General features: G+C 45.0%; 1 protein-coding gene across 2 annotated transcripts in view; it reads right to left on the bottom strand.

The window, feature by feature from the left end:
• Positions 1-5,674: 5,674 nt before the first annotated feature.
• The window catches only part of GPBP1L1 (GC-rich promoter binding protein 1 like 1), a 34,074-nt gene continuing 19,793 nt past the window's right edge, over positions 5,675-19,955 (bottom strand). For both annotated transcript variants that reach the window (XM_074832149.1, XM_074832150.1), the window contains 7 exons: positions 18,383-18,455; positions 17,020-17,213; positions 12,916-13,056; positions 8,553-8,711; positions 7,853-7,977; positions 6,856-6,958; positions 5,675-6,601 (listed from right to left, as the gene is read on the bottom strand). In XM_074832149.1, the coding sequence (XP_074688250.1) occupies positions 6,455-6,601; positions 6,856-6,958; positions 7,853-7,977; positions 8,553-8,711; positions 12,916-13,056; positions 17,020-17,213; positions 18,383-18,455 (942 nt within the window). In that variant the 3' untranslated portion in view covers positions 5,675-6,454. The remainder of the gene's footprint in view (positions 6,602-6,855; positions 6,959-7,852; positions 7,978-8,552; positions 8,712-12,915; positions 13,057-17,019; positions 17,214-18,382; positions 18,456-19,955) is intronic.

Below are 19,955 nucleotides of genomic sequence, written 5' to 3'. Positions count from 1 at the left end.
GCTGCTGCTGGGAAGAAGAGTCATGAATGGAATCTACTGCACTGGTGTCTAGGGGAAGTCAAGGTAAGACCTTTTTGTCTTTTGCTGGGGCAGGGGATAGAGCACAAGCTCTGGCTGTGTTTGGTTTTTCTAGGCTGAGCCTGGTGTGGGGTCCCGTGGTGCCTCCCTCAGCCTGGAGCAGCCTCAATGCGTGGGGGAAGGCTGGTAAGAGTTGGCTGGGCCCTGCACCCTTTGTCACTGCCAGGACCCTGAGGAGGTGCATCCCTGGCTGTGCTACCCCTCTGCTGTTCTCCTTTATCTCTGTGTTTGTGGGGGGGAGCCGGGGGAGATGGAGGGGGGGTGGGAGCAGGGCATGATGGCTCCTCAGTGACATGGCCAGGCCCCCTGTCCCTGGGGGATAAGTGTGTGTGTATGAAAAGACAGAAGTAAAGAGCAAGAGGCTGAAGCCGTTTATTAAACCTGTAGCATGTGGTCTCCCACCAGCAGGGAGGAGAGTGCTCTGCGTTGGGCTGCTTCCCAGGGCTGAGCTGTGATGGCCTTGTGTCAGGCTTCCCGGAGAAAGGGCTTGTGAGGATGTGCCTGAGGGAGGAGTGAGCTGTAGGAAAAGGGGAAGGAAAGTGGTGGTGCCCCTCTGTGACCACTGTCCTGGGGCAAAGAGCAGCTGGTGGCAGAGGCTGAGCCACAGGGATCCCTGGCTGCTGGCTTGGGGCTGTGTGTGATGCTGCTTGTCCTCTCCCTGCCAGCCCTTGCTGCTGCCGAAATGCCCAGAGCCTCTCTGGGCCAAGGAGGGACCCTGTGTGCTTCGACCCTGCCCCAGCACTGCGGGCCTGAGTTCTAATGATACAGCCTGTCCCAAGCCCCCGACCCTGAAGCTGTAATGCATATTTTGCCATCCCTTCACCACAGATAGTTAATAAAGCCGTTCCAGCTGGGTGGGAGGATGTTGGGGTGGTGCTGTGGGAACATGGTCCCTTCCCAGCTCACCTTTGAGGAGGTTTGTGCTGGGCTGGGGTGTCCCGAGCAGGAGGAGGGTCCTCCAGGGCTGTGAAGGGGGCGAGGGGGAGGCTGGGGGGAACAAGGCGGTGGCTGGGGGCTGCAGCAGTGCCTGTCACCAGTGCTGGCCCAGGGGACTCCTGGAAAGGAGAAAAATGGCGTTAATGGGTGGGGGGTCCTGGCAGGAGCTGCCCAGCCACCCTGTGGCACACAGGGCACTGGGTGCAGAGCACGTCACAGCTGTGGTTTGGCACTAGGAGGGGGCACACTTGCCCCAAGGGCCCTGGCTCTGTAGGGCACCCCTGTCCCCAGCTGCAGCCAAGGAAGTGGTTCCCAAATCATCTCCCCAAGCTCACACCTCCAACCCATCATGCTGTCCAACCCCCTCTCCCCACTCCAGAGAGCTGGAAAGGGCCCTGGGAGGAGGCTCTTACCATAAAGAGCTCTGGCACAGGCAGGGCTGGCAGGAGCTGGGGGGCCACGGGGGGTGGAAGGATGGTTTGGGGCAGTCGTGGCCCTGTCTGCTCCATGTGGCATCGCAGCATCCCCACCTCTGCCTGGAGCTGGGCCAGCTCCTCCATGTGCCGCTGGGCTGCCTGGGAGCCTGGGGGACGGCAGCTCTTCACTGCAGAGGTTACACTCCCCCAGCGCCCCCCCCCACTAACTCCTGGCATCCCCCTGGGCTGGTGTTCAGGGTCGCTGGGCGTCCCATTCGTGCTGCTGCTGTGACTCTTCCCTCCTTGTTCCCCTCCCAAATGTCTAACGGAACGTTGTCCCCCTGCTCAGTGCTGTCACTGTGCAAGGCCCCTGCCAAGTGCAGCCCAGGGGCTCTGCAGCTGCCAACCCCAGAGGCAGCTGGGGGCTGTGGGGTGCAGGTGGGGGCTGCCCCAGTCCCTGGGACCTGTCACCTACCGGCATTGGCTTGCCTCTCCCTCCTGGCCTTCAGCGCCAAGAGTTCATCTTCCAGCCGCTGGTTCTCCACCTCCACAGCCAGCAGTGCTGCATCCAGGTCCTGTGCACCAGGGCCGGGGGGCTCTGCCCGCACAGCCGGGGCTGCCTCAGTTGCCCCCTGTGCAGGCAGGGTCCCCGCTGGGGATGGGCTGGGGCTGGGATTGGGGCTTACCCATCCTCCTGCCCCCACGCAGCCCCATGGGTCCTTTCTCCAGTGCTGTGGCCTCCACCTGGAGCTGGAGGAGCTGGTCCAGGATGGCTGGGTTGTGCCCTCCAGCATGCAGGTAGGCCAGTCGCAGGGCCCTGCCGCAGCCCTGGCGTCAGCCATTGCGGGGGCTCGGCAGACGCTCAGCTTGGCTCCGCCATCACCCACAGACCCTCACCTGGCCTCGGCAGCGAGCGGCCCGGCGCCTGGCAGGAGGGTGTCAAGGTGGAGGGTAGCCCTGGGGAGGAAACAGAAATGGAGAGATGTGATGAAAATGAGGGGCTGATGGCCCCTGGGTTGAGAGCACCCCACTCCCTGGGCGCTGCTCTGGAGGGGTGCAGAGCCCTGTCCCCATCTGCCGGGGCTCACCCTCCAGGCGACAGCCATCTGCCCTGATCCTGCAGCACCTCTGGGGCCCGGCTCTGCTCCAGCTCCCCATGCTCGGGGCGGGGGGTTGCACCCGCTCCGGTCCTCAGCGCTGCCAGCCGCTGGCACAGCCCTGTGGGATGGTGAGGGGCTGCAGGGGTGGCTCAGCATGACCCCCACAGCTCCGCTACAAGGGCTACTGCATCCCACAGGTGTGTCCCCATCACCCCAAAACCCCTGCCAGCGCCTACCCTCTCTCTGCTGCTCCAGCTGCTGGGTCCTGGCCCGGATTTCGGCCACGTGGCGCTCGTGGGCCTCCAGCAGCTCCTGTGGCTGCTGCCCGTGCCCCCGTGGTGGGGCTGGCCGCTGGCTGGGCTCTCCCTGCTGCACAGGGAATTGCAAAGGGCTTGAGGGGCTGGACCCCACCAGTCACGGGGCTTGGGGTGCAGGGAGCTGTTGGGGTGCTGATACCCACCCCAGGGTGTGGGGTTTGCCGTACCTCCACTGCCAGCCTCCTGGAAGCGGGGTCAGCTGCGCGGAGCAGGGCCCTCTCGCGGGGGGTGAGCACATCCCCCAGGGGAGCCCCCCGCGCTCGCCCCGACCCCCGCTGTCCCTGCACGGCCGGTGGGAGCCCAGGAAGCACGAGGAGATGGCGTGGCTCAGCATGGGACATCCCGACCTCGCAGAAGCAAACAGGACGAAAAGGTGAGGGGAAATGCTTAATAACATAAACTATTCTGGCTTTGGCAAAATGCCCCGAGGGCTGCCCACATGGTGTGGGGTGGAAGGAGGGCGGGTCCCCCTGGTTCAGGCTGGGCCAGATCCAGCCACAGTGGCTGTGACACCCCATTTCCTCACCCGCAGCATGTCCCAGCCCAGCACCCATCCCTGTCCCCATCCCCACACCCCCCATGCCAGAGCCGGCTCCACACTACCGGGGTGTCCCGTGGCCTCCCCGTGCCCAAAGCCCCCTCCGCGGGCGGTGGGTCCCCCCCGGGGAGGCAGGAGCTGCTGGTCGCCGGGGTCCCGAGGCACAGCTTCTCCTCGTGTGCCCGCAGCAGCGGCCGGGAGCTGAAAACCATCCGGCAGTGGGGGCAGATGAAGCCCCCCGTGCCCGGCATGGGGCACCCTGGAAAGCACAGCAGGGTTGGGGGTCACCTGGGGGGTGCCACCCTGCCTGGGCAGAGGGGTCATCCCGCTAGGAATGGCACCCTGGCGTGGGCTGGGACGTGGGCACTGACCTGCTCGGCAGCAGCCGCGGTGTTTGAAGCCACCGTTGCTATGCTGGGACAGGCGAGGGAGGTGGCTGCACCCCTGGCCCTTCCCACTGTTTACCACAGGCACTGGAAAGGGGGAAAAAAATGTCACTTGGCCACCTGAGCGATCCACAGAAACCAAGATGCGGGAGGCCCTGCCAGCAGCCATGCACAGCAAGAGGCTGCCCTGTGTTCCCCCCACCCTGCCCCGAGCTCCCCTTTCATGGTTACAGAGCACTTGCTACCAGCCCTGGGGGTGCCCCAGGGGGGGCCCTTTTCCTCCTTGCAGCAGCTCAGAACTGTGCACCACCGTCTACTGAGCATCCTCCTTGCTGAGATAGAACCACTCCTCCCCCCTGCCCCCTTCTCAGTGCCACGGGTGGTCAGGGCCCCACCTTTGTTCCCAAAATGAGCCCCCCTCCTTCCCTCCTTGCCCCCTCTCTGCTTGCTGAGCAGACACACGCTCTTCTCAGGGTGTCGTAGGTCACCCTCCCCCTTTGCCACTAGCGATACCCATCACAGAAAACAGGCGCTTTGCTCAGGAAGAAGCTGCCGTTTGATTGACAGGGATTTGCTCAGTCAGGCTCTCCCAGAGGCAGCCAGTAACGCTTTAAAAGTTCCATCAGTGTTTAAACCTGCACACCCCAGGGGCAGGGTGGGGCACAGAAGTTGAAGGAAGTTTGGCATGAAACACACAGAGCTCTGGGTACACACAGCTCCTGCTCTGCTGTGCCCCCAGCAGCAGGTTCCTCACTCGAGACAGGAATGGTGCAGCTATCGAGTTTGCCCAGTCCAAGTGGCTGCCAGCACAGACTTTTTTAAACCTACCCGTTTCTTGACAACAATGACAATACATTTACCTCATTTTTCCCTTAAATGGATGTAGGAAGTTACATTTTTTAAGAATGGATAAACTTTTCCAGACAAAAGCCACATTTGATGGGACCAAAGTGGAAGGACCTTCAAAAGGAACTAGAGGATCTGTGGTCTTACAGCAGCCCAAGCACCTCCCCGAGCATTCCCAGGCAGACCCAGCGAGTGGAGCTCAGCTTCGAGGGCAGGGATGAAGGAACACCCCTCAGCTGCTCGCTCCCAGGGGGTTAACAGCAGTGCCAGCGTCCCAGAGTCAGCAGGAACTAAAGGCACAAATAGCAGAGTTACACCTGGTGTCACTGAGCATGTTCCCTTGAGCCCAGGTGCAAAGATTCACAGCTAACCACAAAAATTTTATTACACATCTGCCCTCTCTGCCTGGTCAGGAACAGATTAAAAAGACTGAAGCAAGACCTCGGGTGAAATCCCCCCAGGATTTCATACCCCATGTGCGATTCCATCCAACCCCCTAACAGTGCACAACCATGCCAATACTTTCCAATCCAAAATGTTTGTGTACAAGCTGAACTTAAAACAGACACTGAAATAGCTTAGGCCACAACTGAGTTGTTTGTAAAATCCTTTTTAATCTAATAGAAATGTTTTCATGAATTTTTAAAAAAGATTTCAATGAAAACAGCTTTGGATTCAGACATTCCCTTGCCACGTTGTGAACATAAACAGCAGCATTGCACTAGGAACAAGTGACACCGACCAGTCGAGCTTCACGATTTTGTATGAAGCAGAAAAAAAAAAAAAAAAGCACACTGCTTGAAGTGGAAGATAATTTGAATTATTTTCTTTCATTTCTTTTTAAAAAAAACAAACACGGGCTATCATCTCACCATTGTTCTCCCTCTCCCTTCTTAAAGGAAGAGTTTAGCTCCTGCAGTCTGAGCGCTACAGCAATGTTTGCCAAGTGGAAAAATACAGCGGGAGAAGAAACTATTTATCCCCAGAGCTATTAAACCCCCAAAGTTGCAGGTCCCTTTAGAGGAAAGCTTTTCTTACATAAGAAAGACAATTAGAATTGGCAAACTGATGCAAAATATTTATTCCAAGTTAGTTATTTTTGATGCAGTAGTTTTTCCCCCTCATACAGACTCAATGTGATAGTCACTTTTTTAAATCTGTAAATAATGTTATCAAAATAATCTTAATCTTTGAAATCTCACAAAAAATTTATATTTTACAATCCACCCTGAATATCAAGGCTGCAAGAAGAAGAACACAAACAAGTCCTATATCCAAATATTTTACAGCTGTACCCAAAAAAAGAAAACCACAAACGCCTGGTTAAGTGATGAAGCTCCCCGAGCCGCCAAAAAAAAATAAAATAAAATAAAAAATTCATGTTATTAGCATTAATTTAACATAATTAGAACTTCAATAGCCATTTTGTCATTGACAATGATTGTTTTAGCACACTGTTACCGCACGACATTATGTAATGCAGGCGGCACTGTTAGAAGCTTGTTGTTGCAAAGATCAGTCAGCCACTTGTGTCCTGCTTACAAGACTGAACTTGTGCACTGCCCCACAAGGGATTTTTGTCAAAATTTGCTAGCTGCACAAACTTCTATTAAGCATTAGGGCAAAACCAAAAGAAAAAGCTAAAGAAGCCAATTTCTCTCTTCTTTGGGATACAATTATTTCCCTTGTGCATGAAGTATCAACAACAAAAGAAAAAACTGAACAGACTGGAGACAGAATAAACTCTGTTTAGTTTATACAACCCCAAACACATGTTGAACTATGAACTGAGTTTATTGGGTTGGTTTTATTTATTTAAATTTTCTTGTGCCCACTTTCAGGCATCATCATCTGACGTTTCGCTGCTACTAGTTTCTGTGTCTGAGTCCTCAATCTTTGTCTTAAAAGTGCTTCTCCAGTGGAACAACAGGCTGGAGCCGCGGCCCTGAAGAAATCCATTCTTCCCAAATCCGTTTCTTCTTCGCTGTAGGAACGAAAGCAAGTTTTAAACCAAGCAAAAGTGCAGAGAGTAACTGTCACTAACCATCTGTGGACCCAAATTATGTTTTTAACTGCATACAGATGCTCTGCAGGGGTAACGCAGTCATCAGTCACACTACAATCTCACTTCAATTCTTTGTCTTCTTGAACATCCTTAAGAATTACACCACAGAAGACTTGTGCATGAGAAGGGAGAGGGAGAAGAGCAGTCATGAGTGGCAAGAGCTCTAAACATACCTGCTCTGATTTAATTTGGAACTCTTTGAGCTCATCCTCCGTGAGGGGAAGGTAGTTCTCATCATTTTCAGGATATTCCTGCCATCCCATTTCTTTCAATAACCTGATTTGTGGAGAAAATAAAAGGGGCATGGGAATTAAAGCAAGGGAACTATGACAAAGGAAAGAACGTTTTGTCCATGAAGCACAAGGTTTTGTATTAAATCACTCCCGATTCACCAGGGAATCTTCTGTATGAGGCACACTTCAACAATGCTTCATGTTTACCCAACATTTTTCGTACTCAGTGTCTTTTACAAATATTTAATCATCAGCAGTCCTGTACAACGGGTAGATAACTAGTCTGGCAGAAGGAAAGCAAAGCAGAGATTTGAAATTCTACCCAAGGACACTGAAAGAGGACACAAGGCAATCAAACCAGTATCACAGCTCAGGATTCTCCTAAAACTTACCCTCCGCTTACACCAGATGCTCACACACTGTTTACTCACTGAAGAGATACAAGCTGAGACACTAGGTAAATATTTTCTTAACTCTCCCCCACTTTTACAGCATTTAAAGCAGCACAGGAGTATTTTAACTGCAGACAGAGAAGTGGTGTGTGAATGTGAGGGTGTCTTCAGTCTTCAGACCATTCTGTTTAGGGCACCTGCTTGTAAATTAACCAGAATCACACTAGGTTTGTGCTCATTCCTGGTGTGGGCAGGTAAATATCTAGGCAGCACCAACACAAGGGGATGTGGCACTAAAGAAGCGCAGGAATGTAGTTACAGACCTTGCAAAGTCTTGGCTCAGCTGTCATCAGTGTCTTGTTTTACTTTCAATAAGACTCCACCCAGTCCAGCACTAGTCATGAAGCCCACACACCTCTAGCTCAGTACACACAAAGCTACTGCTGCTTCCCACAGCGTTGTGTTTGAAATAGTTTCCTTCTCCTCAAACAGTCCAAGGACTCACCCTCCTTTACTCCAGACACCTTATTTTACCATTTACTCACCTGTGTTCTGCTTCCAATGAATGAGAGAGGTTTTCCCCCTCCTCCGGCAAAGGGAGAGAAAGGCCATTCTGATGGCAGTTCTCTTCCCAGTTTTCCTTTGGTTCTGGTGTGCTGTTGCTCTCCATCTAAAGAAAAATAAAAGCATCAAAGTGCTTGCACAGACCATGCCAACAGCAAGGTTCCAAGTTCAAGCTTCTGTTTTTGGAAGTAAAGCAAAGCCTTTCACCTCGAGTCAGTGGTTTTTACAGAGCCTGGACTGATAATTAAGCCACAGACTTATGTATTTAGAGGTCTGGTCCAAGCCTCTGAGCCTTAAGCCACTATCCTGCACCTTTCATAAACACCAAAATCAACTTTCCCGTGGGTGTAGTTTGACAAGGAAGTTTGAAAGCAAATTAAGATGTTAAAATATGGTATTGTTCCACTCCTTAGAGAATCCCTACAAAAATCTAATTAACGTCACTGTCTGGGACCTTCCCTTCTACCTCATTTATTAATTACCCATTTGCATTTCATCATGTTATGGATCTCCCTTCATCACAGTGCTGTGCATTACTCCTGCTGGCACGTGTGCCAGACCAGTGGAAGTCATTCCTCTCCTCCTCCAGAACCTGAACTACATTCACTGCTCTGGTTTTTTCCAGTACCCAACTCCTTAAATACATAATGATCATATATACAGTAAGGACAGCAATCTTACATCATCCAGCTTGTCACATTCTCTGTTCTCTGTTATCTCCCCGTTTCTATCATCTTTCAGTGCCTTCAGGAATTCGCTCTTTTTATCAGTGGTACGGCGCATCAGCTTCGTCAAGCGTGAAGAGCAGATCTCGATGGGAGGGGTGGTGCTGGAAGGACTCTAGACAAGGAAGGTAGAATATAGAGAATTTCAAACTGTATTGCTGCAAAGATGGGGCCCTTTTCAGGGTCTGTGCTTACACCTTTCAAACATCCACCAGTTTCTTGGCTGGCTCTTAACCCCTCAAAAAAGAAAAATCTAATGTCAAATTCCCATCAAAATACTGACTGGTGAGGCACATTCACTTCTTCCCTTACCAGCACTCTGTTCTCCCACCTATCATTATCAAGTCTTAATTTTTTTTTCTTCCCCTAGGAGTCAATTCACACAGCCATGAAAATATTTTATTTTGTTCCTTGGCAATGTAACTCTCTCAAGCAATGCTGGAGTTTACAACGGAATATTAAGGCAGAGAACTTCATGCAGGACTCTTACCCTACAAAAATTAAAAAATTAACATTAGGCTCAGTTCAAATTTACGTCTTAAGCCATCCTGACAGACTCTACCCTGAAATTAAGTTACAGGGTGGTAATCTCCTTTCAGGGAGTGGTCACATCCTTAACTAACCACAACTGGATGTGAAATGGGTAGCCACAGCCTCATTATCCTCCCCTGGAGAGCACGCGGCTGATTCCTTGCTATGTACACTCACAGCTCGGATGGGTCAGTGTGGAGCCAGACACACACAACCCTGGAGCCTGTGGGAAATTGGCTCAGCTCAATTCATGAACCCAAGGTAACCTCCCATGCTCTTTCACAGCATCTAAGCTTTCTTAATTATCTTGAATCTGTGAACCAGGCAGAAGGCCCAAGAGTTTGCATATTAGCAGTATCCCAGCCATGACACTGCAATAAAAGCACTACTAACCAAGATGAGCTTTCAATTTAATCTATGCCATCATTTTGACGGGACACACAAAAGAAACCTAAGAGCACGTTATGGGAAAGTTCCCAATATCTTAACTTTCTGCTCATATATGGAGTTCATGTCTGGCTACTCTTAAAACAGTGAGGAATTTAGCCATTAGTATGGACACCTGACACTAGAATCTTGCATGCAAAACTATTCTTTCCCATCACTTACTTGCTTTTTTCCCCCTCAATCTTAAAACAGAGTAAAATTTCCTAAAGCCTGGAGTGTTTTTCTTCCCCCCTGACTTTTTTTTAAACTACGGTGGGAAGGTTGCAAATTCAGGCTCTTCAAAATGAATCTCCTTCGCAAAGTATTTTTATCATACTCACAGTGCTCTGAGCAAAGATCTAGGGAACTAAAATATTTAGCAAACAAAAACAAGGCAGCAACTGCTGCTTATATTTTTAATGCTTGTTGCACATGAAACAGTGGTGTGCAATAATGCCTTTCAGGGAAGCACATGCTGAAAGTAATGTCTTACAGTAAACATTTCTCAAGTGGCCTTTGCAGATTTTGCCTAATTCAACACAGTAAAGAACAAATCAGCAATTGTAACAGACATAAGTGACTGTGAATATTAGGATAAAAAGCTAGCACAGTACTGAAATTAAGCTCTCAACATGGTAACTACTTTGACTGCAGTGACGGAAGGTAACAATGAACAAAGGAGACTAAAAATTAGATGTCTTCTGGTGTGGGAATATAATGGAAGATAGGCAAGAAGGATTGTAAACACGCTCAAGTGACTTGCAGCTGGGCTGTTGAAAAACACGTATCGTACTAAACATTGTTTAGTTTTGTGTGTGTGACAGGTAAAACATCCACGTTTAGATAACACAGGCTCAGAGGCACCTTATCAAACATGCTTGAGATTCGTGCCCTGCTGTGGGAAAAAGCAAAGCACAGTGGAAAACCACACCTGCAAAAATCCCTAATACACAGGTGAAAGCAGCAGCTTCAACAACTTTTTCTTCTCTTCCTGGCTAGCAATGACCAAGCTCTGCAGTGCCTGTGTCCTCACTTGCGTGCCTCTGCTTTGGTGTTGCTGCAGGGATCCCCCAGGTCACGAGATAACAGGAATAGGTTTACACTTTGCGTTTTGTCTGTGGTTTTAAGGATGTTCCTGCGTCCTGCCTGTGTCAGCTCACACATTTACTCATTTGGAACACTCTACTCGAGCTGCTTCCTATTGGCTGTTTTAATGTTTCATAGAACTGCTGAGGTACTAAAGCTTAATTTCTACACATGAGGGGAAGACAGTTATAGCTAAAGTTTAGAAACAACTGATCTCTGAAAGGGAGTTTAATTTCACCTCAATTCTCGTTTTATGCATAACTTTCTGTAGAAGTGTTTTTACACAACATTCTCTTTTATTACTGAAGGGGTACAAGTAGTCATTGTTGGTATATTTTCTAAAGGTAAGTTTAGCCCTTTCATTGAAACGCATTGAAGCGTCAAAGCTTTTTTTTTTTTTTTTAAAAATGAGAGCACTATGCATCATCTCAGATTTGTTCAGATGTCAGTCTATGTAACAGGGGTGGCTACTCTTACAGAAAAGTCATCCTGAATAATTTTAAGAATTCAGACTGTATCTTAATTTGTTTTTCTTAGACTGGTTTGTGGGGACACGGTGCCAGTTGGCACTTTTTTAGTTTTCAACACACTGTGGTCTCTTACGCAAAAAGGTGTTATTTTCAACACTTCTGCAGCAGGGGCATTATCCCGATTTCAGAAATAAAAAGGCAGAGGTTACTTGTAGTAGGCTGGTGAAGATAGGATTACAGTAGTATTTGCTGGCCATGGTCCTGTATTTTCACACTGCCAGTCTCCAACAGATTCAAAGAAAAATGTATTACAAGTGTTCAATTTTAGTTGGGAGGAATTTTTAAGCCCTTTTTGTTTAGTTGATTGATGCTGGTAATACAAGAAGTATTCAAGGAAGTACTGCTTGTTCTGGGGAAAAACCAGCTGCCTACTCCTGCTGTCAGATTAGTACCTGACATCTTTGCTGACTAAAGTTTCACTCAAGACCTTGGGGGGGTGGGGTGGGTGTGTGAAGGAGACAACTTGCATTACTACTGTATGATATAAAGTGATTATCCATCTCGGCATCTACCTGGAGGTGAAAACCTATTGAAGCTTACATATTTATGCTACAAAGATGTCCATACTGTGCTGTGCATTACACAAAAAGAAAGCTGTCAGCAGCACAAAGGACTCAGTCTAAGGACAGACAAAAGCAAGGTAAGGGAAAGGAATACAGTGCAAGATCTGTTTGTCAAAGTGACAGGTGCATGCTTGTTAACTACTGCTTTTAATGACCACTTTTACACTCGGCAGTGGTTAAAGCAGAAAAGTGCAGGCTGTTGCAAAGTAAAGCCTGCAAAGCACAGAATCATAAACATGACAAGGTCTTATTTCAGAAGTAAGATCTGTAAAGGAACAAGACAAATGCACAACTAGAAAAAAATCCCTCTGTTGCACTTGAAACGCAAACACTCTCATTTAAAATTTTGTGAAGACATCATTTATCACAGTCTGTTTTATTTTTGTTCTTTTTACATAGGCTCACAAACCTGTTGAATTTTGATTCCCAGGAGCAGAGGAGAAAAGTTATTCAGTGTCACTTTTCTGTTAAGCTTTGTGGAATTTCAAGGTCCAAACCAGCATTTTGTATACAAGCTATGAAGCGAAGCATAGAAACGCTGGCCAAAATGTGTTATTTCACAGTTACTGCTGAAATGTTAACAGATTTATATTCCAAGGTTCTCTTCATACTTCAGACAAAACCTGGAGGTAAGTCAGTTCCCACCTCAGCAGATTACCTCCTTCCAACACCAAAATTAAAAACAGACACTGTAGCTGAAGACACACGTATACATGCTAAACTCCCTCAACCCCCTCAGAGCTCATTGCTTGTGCTGCTGTTCTAGAGAAAGGAAGTGAGGCAGATCACCCTCCTTCCCCTTCTTTTCCCATACTGAAGAACAGCATGGTACCAGTTTACCTATCTATTCACATCAGTTCTTGCTATCTGCACTCCAATAACACCAAGTCTACACACGTCTAGTTATGCAATATTATTTAAAGCATTAGTAATTTTTTTTTATATCGGAGGGAAGTTCTAATACATTTGGACAAAGATGAATGGTTTTACATCCAGGTAAACCACGTTTTTCTATCTTCTGGTGTATCAGAGATGCGGCAGAACGTGTTAAGAAGGTACAAGCGAGTCATTCTTCAAGGGTGCAAAGGTAGGTACCACGTACAGAGAGGACCATATTGTGTTTAAGCTATGGCAGGTGATAGTGTTAGAAGTTCCCGCCCTATCCCCAAACCCAGCCCCTTACCTCTTTGGGAGAGGTGAGGACTGAGCCACTCGCCAGTACCGCTGGTTTGGTTACAGACACTGGACTGGTAAAGGCAGAGTCACGGCTGGAGGAAAGCGAGCCTGGTTTATGTTCACTTCTGTTGGCTTTCCATGGACTTGGCTATATTGAAGAGAACACAAAATACTGGACAGTTAACGGTAAGGCACAAGAAGGGGTTGCTTGCAAGTAGTAAAACAGGTAAACAAACATTATGTTGGCTGTGGTATGGATTTTTTTTTTCCTTCCTCTCCAATAACAGTCTCAATAAGTTTACCTCAACACTCACTTTTTCCCCATCTTCTTCTGTCTTCCCCAAACCACACAAAACTCTGCTTCATGGGCACCACTCTTCAGTAAAACTGTTAGAGCTCAAAGAGAAAATCCAGCATTGCTCTTCATTAACTGGAATCACCACCAAGTAATGCAATGCATCTTACAGCTACCCACAGATGGGAAGTAAAAAAATCCCAATTAAATTCACATTACATATGGGAACACTGTATGCCACAGAGAAAGGGTTTGCATCACTTGACAGGAACCTCCCCTGCGTGAGGAAGAAGCACACATCAAGGAATATTTCTGTCCAGGCTGAGAATGCAAATTACTTATTTCCTAGGGCCCTGAAAGTGTCCATCATTACACTGATTTAGCAACAACAACAACAGAAAAAAAAGGAAAAAGAAAAAGCAGTCAGTTCATTAAAGTGCATGAACACTTGCTGTTTTGCTCTGGATACTCTCTGCAGTATCCCTTCAAATACACTGGCGATTTGGCTGAAAAGCAAAGACTTCAAGGTAAGTTTTTGTTACTTGGAATGTTATTCTCGAGCCTCTCATCAACCAAGGACAAACACTGTGAAGTGACAGTCTTTACAAGAAGGATCTTAACAGGAAACTTGTATCAGTAGCACAAGAAAAACACCCATCAGAGCACTAAAACATACTGGTTCCTTTGACCCATTGGACTTCTGAAGCCACCTTCAAGTCATTAGCAAAATAACTCATGCACAAGTGGGATTCAGTGAAATCTGAGATGCAACAGATCTTGCATTCTGCAAGCAATGAGAGCAGAAGCCATTACTTCAGTATGTTCTCACCCTCCATTGGGTTATTTTATTAATATTTAAATAAATAAATTGGTAGGGGAGGCCATCAGCGTTACTCTTTCACTCCTACTAAAAACAAGAGCAGTCCACATTACTGAATGGATTATTTGGCATTCACAGCACACATTCCAAGCATTCCCTTCAAACCCAGAAAATACCCTGATCTGTGCAATATTGTCTGGTACTAAAATTAGGGTGTAGAATTACTATGACAAAAAGTTTATCTCCGCAGATCCGGTGTTCACACCGTTTAAGATACCTAGCTCTTAGCTGCTGACTGTTGTTCTCCCATCTTCCACAAAGGGGCAGTTCAGACAAATTCAAGGACAGACCCCTATTGCTTTCTTAGCGAGGCCACTAGATTCAAGCACAACAACTAGAGATGAATATCAAAAGGAATCGTTTGCAGATTATGACCTTCATGGATTGCTTGACTGTGAACAATGAGCCATCTCCATTAGCCAAGAAAGAATGCACTTGTTTCACTGCCACCACTTCCCTTCTTTTCAACACTACTTGGTACAACTTAACAGAAACATTTTTCATTGAGTTTGCCTGTGACACCTTTTCCATACTGCTGACTTTGTCAAAAGGAATGTTTTGACCCCTCTACTACTTTATACACTGCAATTTCTGTACAACTTTCTAGAAGTTTTCAGAATAATGCATCCTATCAGAGCTGCTTTATGTCTGTACCTTCATAAAAGGCACCATGCACACAGTTTTTCTGAGTAAGGATATGCTGATATCCCACCTTTTAGCTTTGCTAATGGTCACCATTCATTAACAAAAGCGCTGCTGATGACACCAGCAGACAATTCTTCCCTCTCGCAATCCCCACTGCTGAGGGGAGCCACACTCCCCCAACAATCACAACACCATGTCAATGCATACACACTTAAAAATTAGTATCTAAATCACTAAGTACATATTTATATCCTGCTAAACGTGACTGATCTCTTGGGCTACATATCAAAAGTCAATACCTTCTCCACCAGACAAATACCATTTCGCAAGTTATCAATACTGTAATACCTCAGGTATGAATCCAGGTGTAATCCAGACCTACCAACTGGTTCAGTACAGTAAATACTTCATTAAAAGGAACTTAGCCAGCTAGCACTACATGTTGTCATAATCTCTGATTTAAATATAGATACACAATCTGGAATGCAAATGAGAGCTACATAACATGTAAAACAAGCTAACAAAAAAGCCCTACCATTATTTTTGGTGTAAGCTGAACTTCCATACCACAGTCACAAGGCTGTCTCAGAAAAACAGGTAATATTTTTCAAAATATCTATAAAAATTAAAGGGTTTATTCCAACTGTAAGCACTGATTAATGTACTTTGTTTCATCTGAAGAATCAAAACTTAGAGCCTAATTTCAGAACACAGTTAGGAAAAGCTTCAAGACAGCTCTTCTAGATGGAATTAATGAAAAACCGCTGATCATGGGTTTTACAAGTAGCCAAAACAAATGCAATGGTGACTGCACAGCAAGGAGTAACAACTGAACAGATTTTTACGTCCAAATTCTACGCTTTCAAGCAACAGGTATACCATGACTGGCAGTAACAACAGACATTGACATAGCTTTCAGAAGTGCATTTCAATCTCTCAATCTCTACAGCTGGTACAGCACTAACTTTCAGAACCTGCAAGTTATCTCTGCACACAATAGGATCTAAAACAGAAAAGCTGTATCCATTCCTGTTCACTAGAATTCTATTTACTCTGAAGCAATCAAAGAGACAACCGAACAGTCTGGACAGAAAATGTATCTTTGGCTTTTTGTTTCAAAGACCACTTAAAACATCCAGACTAAAAGCAGGGAAGACTATATATACACATGTATCAATCAAGCTGTACAAGCAAAAATAAAAGCCACAGGAGGCTCCCTATCCATCAGAAGCTGCATCTTGTTTAACTATACTGAACAAGTACGTATACGGACTGAAAACTATGTGGAATTAAAAACTCTTATTAATAACCTTTATAATGGCCCAATTTATTCCATCTCACCGAGATCAGTTGCCAAATTAAGGGTTTATACAAGATTATTTGATAATCGTTTTAACTATGAGGATTTTTCCCGTAGTTGCTAGAATTTAGCCTGAATTAAGAGAAACTTAAAGGGAAAAAAGCTCTAAACTTGCTTTCTTACAAAAAAAAGTTGTTAATCTTTCCTATTTTGCTTTTACCTTTGAAGTGTGTAAAACTAATCTACTCTAATCATAGGAAAGATTTTGTTGGAATGTCACAGACAGCATTAGTAATTAATAAATTTTAGAACTCAAAGTATTTGGATACCTTTTTAAAGAACAACTTAGCTAATAATTTTCTTAAATACTTTCATTATCAATCCTACAAAGTTTCTAGGGCATCTATACATGTAGATTCTCTGGAAAAATGGGCAAGATAAACCCTAGAACTAAGAAACAAAAAAGCTACACTTTTTTTTCAACACTCCTACATTTCTTTCAGTAAAAGAATTACAGCACAAAACCCATTACTTTCCCAGGTTGTCTTTAAGGCTCAACTAAATTAGAGCTGAATTACAGGATGCTACAATCTAATCTGATCTTAGCTTCAATTGTGTTTTAAACACATCAAAGTATTGTAACCCAATAAAGATTTTTCAAGGTAGTCACGTGAACAATTTAAGCACATCACAGCACACATTCCACTTCTACAGCATTGCCTGTTTTGTCTAATTCAGATAAAGATTTGTCTAATGCATGGGAACGCATCCATTCAAATGGACATTAGTATAGTCAGAAGAGAGGTTAGTTCTCATTATGGACAAGACCAAATGGCTTTTTGACAGGGAACAACAATTTTAGTAGTAACCAGACCTCTACTGTAAAGGCCACTATCCCAGAAACTACCAGATTCCAACTCCTACTATTTGCCAGGGGGTTGATTCCCTCCCTTGATCTGCAGTTCACTAACTTCACTGGAAACCCCTGTACCTTGGAAGGAGGAGCTGCAGGTTTAGGAACCAGATTTTTGTAGACACTTGGGACAATGGTGGTGGCTTTGTTGCCATTTGCCAGGTGAGAAACAGGTGATGTAAATGCAGCTGAGAAGGCGGCGGCAGGATCCTCTTTTGAAACCTTTTTGATGACCAGCATCTTCGTAGGTTGCTTGGCACTAGGGGGGTTTTCTGTAAAAATAAAATGAGAAACATTCTGAAATACAAATGTTCAGTTTCATAACAGCTTTGGTATATTGCTCCAGTTTCTCCCCCCTCAATCTTAGATGATGCACATCTGATTCTGAGACTGCTATCAGCTGTTCTTTTGTTTCAGCTTTGAGCAAAGATACTGGATAAGAATGTCAAAGTCCAACCTTTTCTCATTTAACCACAACAGCTCCCTTGCCACTGAAGGGAAAAACATACAGTGGCATCAGCTAACAGCCTCCCATCATACTACAGGAATCAGAAGAGATATTAGCACTTTTCTGAGCAACCATGGATTGGCTTTGTTAGCCCACTAACACAGCAAAAATACTTTGCTTAACTTATACCTCAAAAGACACAGTGCTTTTACAAACAAGCGCAATTAGTATTTCTTAGCCCAAACCAACACATCTGCAGGAGCAGAACAATTTAACAACAGTAATAGTATAAATAGCTAAAAGGCCCATAAATGCTAATTGTCATTATTTTTTCAGCAGAACAATAGCTACCTGACAAACATGCAAAAAGAATACAATCTGGTACTATAGCAAGAAGTGTTTTTGATTTTTTTTTTTTTAATTTGCACTATTTACAGTATTAAGCCAACTAATCTAGCTACATTTTAAGTAGAGATTAAACCTGTATTCAGTTGCTAGAACTGGTACTTTGTTTCACACTTTTTTTTTTAAAGGCACAGATTCACATACTACAGACTCAAAAGCAAGCCCGTTCTGAGTTTGAGAAAAAAAAATTCAAATAAATCCAAACCACAGAATTATGACAGTTTTACTGTATTTCTAATATGAAGATCACAACTCAGAAACTAATGTCTAGTTCCCTCAAATCTGCTCTGTCCTTTAAGTGATGTCTGCATGAAATTGTAACTGCAGCAAGACAGGAAGTAAATGCAACAGTAACATTACTGCCACCAGCAGTTTTTTTTATGACAAGACAAGCACAGTTTCAAGCAGACAAAAAGGCCAAGAGATTAGTGAAGATTGTGGATGGAAAACAAAGGAGAGAAAGATGCAAACTGTGTCACTTAAGCCTTTAAAATATTTTTGAGTGAAAAAACTAGCATTTAAACACTGCTTACAGCTTTCTGCTTCATCATCAGCATTCTGTACAGTGATGTAACTACCTTTACCTACCCCATACTCCAGAAGGTGTCCCTAAAGGTTTGTTCTGGTTGTTGTGTCTTCCAGCTTCTGGATTCAAAGATGGCTGTAAAAAGACAGTGCAAATGAGTATATCATTGTATCGCATATAACAAAAAAATTTCAGTATTAACATAACATTATGCTTCTAGGAACCCAGAATACAGGTAGATTTCTCTGAACAGCACCTCAATTAGAAGAGAGTGCTTTGTCACAAGACATCTAAAAATCAAGTTTGTATTCTCCCTGGCTTCTGCTGTATTTCCAACTATCAGAGGGTTCAGGATAGGCCCTTTAGTATTCTACTATACAATTAAGTAGATGTCACCAATCAATACACACATAAAAGATTTAGGTATTTAATCAGCAGCTCAAAATATAAAACAGATTCCACATCATCAGTATCTGAGGAATCTAGTCTCATTTCCCAAATATTTTTATATAATAGTTATGCATTAACCAATTAAAAAACAACAACAAAAAAACCCCAACAAAAGCAATACTAGGCTCCTAATGTAAAAGAACAATGAATGTATATACATTCACAAAGAAGCTACAGGTAAATTTATGTTAAGCTTTTGAGTCCACTTTTCAGGACAATACTGCACACAGACTCAGTGCTCTCTGCAGACTTACCTTTGATTCAGTATCAGAATTCAACTTAGTGGAATAACTAAGGACATGTCCAAGCTCAAAGCAGAGTACAGAGAATCTAAGCATTCAATGACAAGTGATCCTGATTAGCTATTCCTCTTCCCCCGTCCCAAATAACTTCAGTTCAAAATAAAGCCATCTTTTTCCTCTTTTTAATGAATTCTTCATATGTTAGTTACTATGGTGACAGCATAAGTCTCTAATAATGAGCTTCTGAAATAGTAGGCATTCCTGTTCTATAAGAGTTAGGAAAAAATGTCACACCATAGCATAAATTCCTGCCTCAGACCCTAGAAATTCCTCTGTTTCAGTGCTCCATTTTTTAGTTACAGGTCAGTTTTTATAGCAAGGGTGCTCACACCACAGGAGAACTTAAACTAACAGCCTGTTTTGCAGACCTTTCAGGAAAAGGCGTTGCCATCCTCAGCCACACAGGCCTAACAGCTACATACTTAACCGCAGTATACATTAGCTTCACCACTATGGCAAAGACAATACAGGAATTATTTAGCAAAGCTTGCTACTAGACAGTGTGTGGTATTATCATCTTAAAAAAAAAATTGGGGGAAGTAATTACAGAAGAAACACATGTAGTTGGGTAAAGGCACTCATCAAGGCACTGGAGAAGGAAGAAGTACACTGAAGAAAGATTTAGACCAAGACAGACTACAACAGTACACAGTGGCAATCGTTATAGTAACTTTCTACATTTCAACAGGCTTTTAACAGTCTAAAGAACAAGCTTATAGAAATCCTGAATTACAGTATTCTTGAGAAATCAGATTAACAGAAATCTATACACAAGCTTTATCACTGCTCTCAAGGTGTTAACCACTGTGATGCAGGCTACCACTCCTAGCATAAGCAGTTGAACAAGAGCATGCAATCACTCCCCAAGCACTTCACTGAAAAA

This window comes from Strix aluco, chromosome 8 (genome assembly GCF_031877795.1).
Source record: "Strix aluco isolate bStrAlu1 chromosome 8, bStrAlu1.hap1, whole genome shotgun sequence".
Lineage (NCBI taxonomy): Eukaryota > Metazoa > Chordata > Aves > Strigiformes > Strigidae > Strix > Strix aluco.
This window is presented reverse-complemented; position numbering and strand designations above follow the sequence as displayed.